This window comes from Aethalodelphis obliquidens, unplaced genomic scaffold, assembly GCF_003676395.1.
Source record: "Aethalodelphis obliquidens isolate GAN/ISIS:26980383/991018 unplaced genomic scaffold, ASM367639v1 scaffold3, whole genome shotgun sequence".
NCBI classification, from domain to species: Eukaryota; Metazoa; Chordata; class Mammalia; order Artiodactyla; family Delphinidae; genus Aethalodelphis; species Aethalodelphis obliquidens.
This window is the reverse complement of record NW_020837947.1, coordinates 20,000,025-20,004,469: the sequence shown is the minus strand read 5'-3', so window position 1 is coordinate 20,004,469 and position 4,445 is coordinate 20,000,025. Positions and strand designations below refer to the sequence as shown.

Here is a 4,445-nt window from a genome sequence, read left to right as displayed (position 1 = left end):
GACAGGCGGACTCTCAACCACTGTGCCGCCAGGGAAGCCCTCAAATTTACTTTATAGAAGTGAACAAAATATTTTCCTTTTCAACAGGAGAAATATTATTTTGTCATTATTTTTTATTTGTTAATGAGGATAAACATTTTTATGAGAATGCTTTTTTAAATTTTAGAAATAAATTTTATTAGATTAAAAGGCCGAACTATTAGTAAGTTTGTCTAAATGTAAAAAGAAAGTTTAATTATGTAATATCTTAGTGACCTCTGTAAAACTTCATATTTTGAGGGAAGTTTTGCCTATGTGGAAAGGGGAGAAAGGATTTATTTGGGTATTAAGCAAAGTTGAGTGATCTGGCAGCCACAGTTGTACAAAATTTCAAAAATTTCTCATTGAATTTGAACATCTAACTAGCTGATACATGAAATTTAGATTATAATATTGATACATTCTGTTTTTAAGAATGGGGGAAATCAGTGTCTTATTAAAGATTTAAAAACTATTATTTTCAATGTAGAAATTGTGAAAACACTTAAATTTGTTATCATTTAAGCTAAAATTAACTATTTTGCTTTTAAAAAACTCATTTGTGGAATATGAAAAAAGCAAAGTTTGTATAGCAATCCCAAGTAATGTTGACACTAATACCTAATATTTGCGTTATCTCTTTGCCTTTTTCTGTTCAGGACATCCAGGCAGAAATTGATGCCCACAGTGACATATTTAAAAGCCTTGATGGAAACAGGCAGAAGATGGTAAAAGCTTTGGGAAATTCTGAAGAGGCTACTATGCTTCAGCATCGACTGGATGATATGAACCAAAGATGGAACGACTTAAAAGCAAAATCTGCCAGTATCAGGTCAGCATTGTCAGTATCAAAATAAAAATAATGGGGGAGGAGGATTTTCATGATTTTTGTATATCAGGAAGAGAACAGGAAGCCTTACCAGCATGCTACTTCTTCAGAAATAGTTTAAGATTTAAATGCAAAGATACTTTTTTTTAAAGTTACAGTTTTAGCTCCATTTATGTGCAGTGCCCTCTGTCAACTGTTCCTGACTAGTCACAAATTTGCATATCATATTTTAAACCTAATAATACTAATGATTTTACCAATACCTGCTAGTCGTTGAGTGTTTACCTTAACCAAGTATTGTGTTAGGATCTCTACAAACATTTCTTTATTTAGTATTCAAAAAATCCTAGTGAGGTGAATAGTAAAATCCTTTCTTACATGAGGTGACAGAGGCTTAATGAATATAAAGAACTTGACAAGATATTGAGCTAACAAGTGCCACACGAGGATTTGAATCTAGATCTTTCTGACTCTTGGCAATGAACGTGTTTTGCTTCGTCAAGCAGTTTGTATGTCCAATTTGAAGATGTACTTTTAGAAATTAGATATCACTTATGGACACTAAAATGGATAACTGATGACTCATGTCTCCATTTGGAGAAAGTAAAAAGTAAATAAGGATGAATTTGAGGACCAGAATTTGACTAAGAAAGGACATTGAAAAAAGACCTACTGTGACAGCTATTAATATTATTAGTGGGAGTTAAGAACATTTTAGAATTATGTTTACTAGATGGTGGATAATACGTAATGGTTATGAGTTTAGTGGAAACTGACTAAGAACATGAATGTTGGTGGAAAGACTTGGATCTTGCACCTAGGTCAGTTTCTTAAATCTTAAAGTTCAGAAACTGTATGATGTATTGAAAAATGTACAGCCTTAAACCAAATGGTCTTGAATTTGACTTGAATTTGACTTGGGCAAGTCACTTAGTCTCTCTGAGCCTTGGTTTTCTCATTTACAAAATCAAAATATAAATATTTAACCCACATGATTGCTGTGAAGATTGAATGGGGTAATCTGATAGTTCCTTAGTCTATGTAATTTCTGTCTAATGTAGCATCTAGTTTATTTTATCTTACATAAAGGGGTTCAGTGGATCTGCTTCAACTGGTTTCTGCATTTTATAGACTACTTCATGGAGAGCAGAAATCTTTTGCGGATTATTTACTGTGAATGAATGTTAAAAAAATTTTCCTTCTGAAGAGAAATCCTGAAAGGCTTTTATTCTTCTGGGGCTCATAAAGGGATATTTGCACTTCTTTTTACACGTAAAGAAGGGGGTAATGTAGCATGACTATGGAAACCTCTGTGTAAAGATCCTGTTGGACATTATCAAGCAACTACTCTTTTTTAGTTAGAGAGGAAAATTAGGGAGTATTGTATAGTGAGAGAATATACTTGTGATTGCTTAAAATTGAATTTTCAATTGGCCAGACCCCATTGGGTTTCACCTTTCTGTTCCCCATAAATATAAATAGATAAAAAGATTTAAAGTGTTAACATAGTAGAAAACATTCACTGAGGTTCTAACAAACCCAACTAGTGTAACAAGCTAAAAGCCACAGGCCTGGCCCTGGTGAAGACTGTGTACATGGTGCTGGAATTTTGAGAGTCTGGAGGATGAGTTCTTCGGGAAGGAGAATTTAATGAAGACAAAAAAAATCTTTGACCTTTCCTGGCCTTTATTGCCTAAGCCTGTCAAGTCACATTTTTTTTTTCTAACCTGGAAAGAAAGAACTCATAAGCTATAGTTGGAATATTAATCTAATAAATAATGTTATTTTTAGAAGATGGGGGAATAAGCTTTTGCCAATGGGCTTCTGGATCAAGACAAATCATACATTCCAGTAAAATGTGTTAGTAATGTGACAACAAATTAAAATAATTTTTAGCCTCATTACTCATTTCTGGAGATTCAAGCATTTAATAAGAACTTACTTCTAGGTTTAAGGCATTGTGAATCATAAATAAGATATGGCCCCTACCCCTAGGGGGTTCACAGTTCTCTTCAGGCTAAGATGGGTCCAAAGGAGGAAGTGGTAACTTTCACTTCAGATGATCATCAAAGGCTTCATGAAAGAGATGATAACTAAGCTGAGCCTTGAAAGGTGTATAGTTTTCCCCAGATGGACTGGATGAGGATTGGAGAAAGATATCTAAGCAGGAGGCCAGAAATAACACTGTGTGTTCATGGAGCAGTTAAGAAGTTCAGTCTGACTGAGAATAGAATTTGCTGATGATGTAGAGGGGAAAGACTGTGACTAGAGAAAAAGGTGAGGAGGGAGGTAAGACACAAGTCATGGAACACCTGTGTGTACCATGCTCCATTCCACTGGTAATGGAATTTGAAAATTTTTAGGTGGCATGATCAGACTTAAGCTTTGGAAATATCCCTCCCACACAATTATGGAGAGTGCATTATTAGATGAGAAAAGTTCTAAAGACAAGGAGAGCTGTGAAGAGACCCTTTCAGAGAAATACCCAAGAGTGGAATTGCTGGATCGTATGATAGTTCTATTTTTAATTTTCTGAGGTACCGTTAAACTGCTTTCCATAGTCGCTGCACCATTTTACATTCCCACCAACAGTGCACAAGGGTTCCCTTTTCTCCATGTCCTCACCAACACTTGTTATTTCTTGTCTTTTTGACCATAGCTATTCTGAAAGTTGTGAGGTGATATCTCATTGTGGATTTGATTTGCACTTTCCTCATGATTTTCCTCTATGTTGAGCATATTTTCTTGTGTCTGTTGGACATCTGTATGTCTTCTTTCGAAAAATGCCTATCAGGTTCTCTGCCCATTTTTAAATCAGATTGTTTGTTTTTGTATTGAGTTGTGTGAGTTCTTTATATATTTGGGGTATTAACCCCTTATGGGACATATCACAGGCAAATATCTTTTCCCATTCGGTAGATTACCTTTCCATTTTGTTGATGGTTTCCTTCTCTGTGGAAAAATTTTTTAGTTTGATTAGATCCCATTCCTTTATTTTTGCTTTTGTTGCCTTTGCCTAAGGAGACAAATGCAAAATATATATATATATATATATATATATATATATATATATATATATATAGCTAAGACCAACAAAGAGTGTACTGCATAGATGTTTTCTTCTAGGAGTTTTATGTTTTCAGGTCTTACATTTAAGTCTTTAATCCATTTTGAGTTTATTTTTGTATACGGTGTGAGAAAATGGTCTAGTTTCATTTTTTCACTTGTAGCTGTCCAGTTTTCCCAACACTACTTATTGAAGAGACTGTCTTTTCCCCATTGTGTAGTCTTCCCTCTTTTGTTGTAGATTTAATTGACCATATGTGCATGGGCTTATTTCTGGGCTGTCTATTCTGTTCCATTGATCTATGCTTCTGTTTCTGTGCCAGTACCATACTATTTTGATTACAGTCACTTTGGGTATTGAGACAAAGAAAATGAAAACACTGCTTTGAAAAGATATATGCACCCCAGTGTTCATAGCACCATTATTTACAATAGCCATGACATGGAAACAGTCTGCAACTGTTCATCAACAGTTGAATGCATAAAGGAGATTTTATATATATATATATATATATATATATATATATATATA

The 4,445-nt window shown here is 34.2% G+C and overlaps 1 protein-coding gene across 14 annotated transcripts in view; it reads left to right on the top strand.

The window, feature by feature from the left end:
- UTRN (utrophin) overlaps positions 1–4,445 on the top strand; it is a 506,668-nt gene that overhangs the window by 354,104 nt on the left and 148,119 nt on the right. For all 14 annotated transcript variants that reach the window (XM_027084340.1, XM_027084307.1, XM_027084323.1 and 11 more), the window contains one exon: positions 678–850. In XM_027084340.1, the coding sequence (XP_026940141.1) occupies positions 678–850 (173 nt within the window). The remainder of the gene's footprint in view (positions 1–677; positions 851–4,445) is intronic.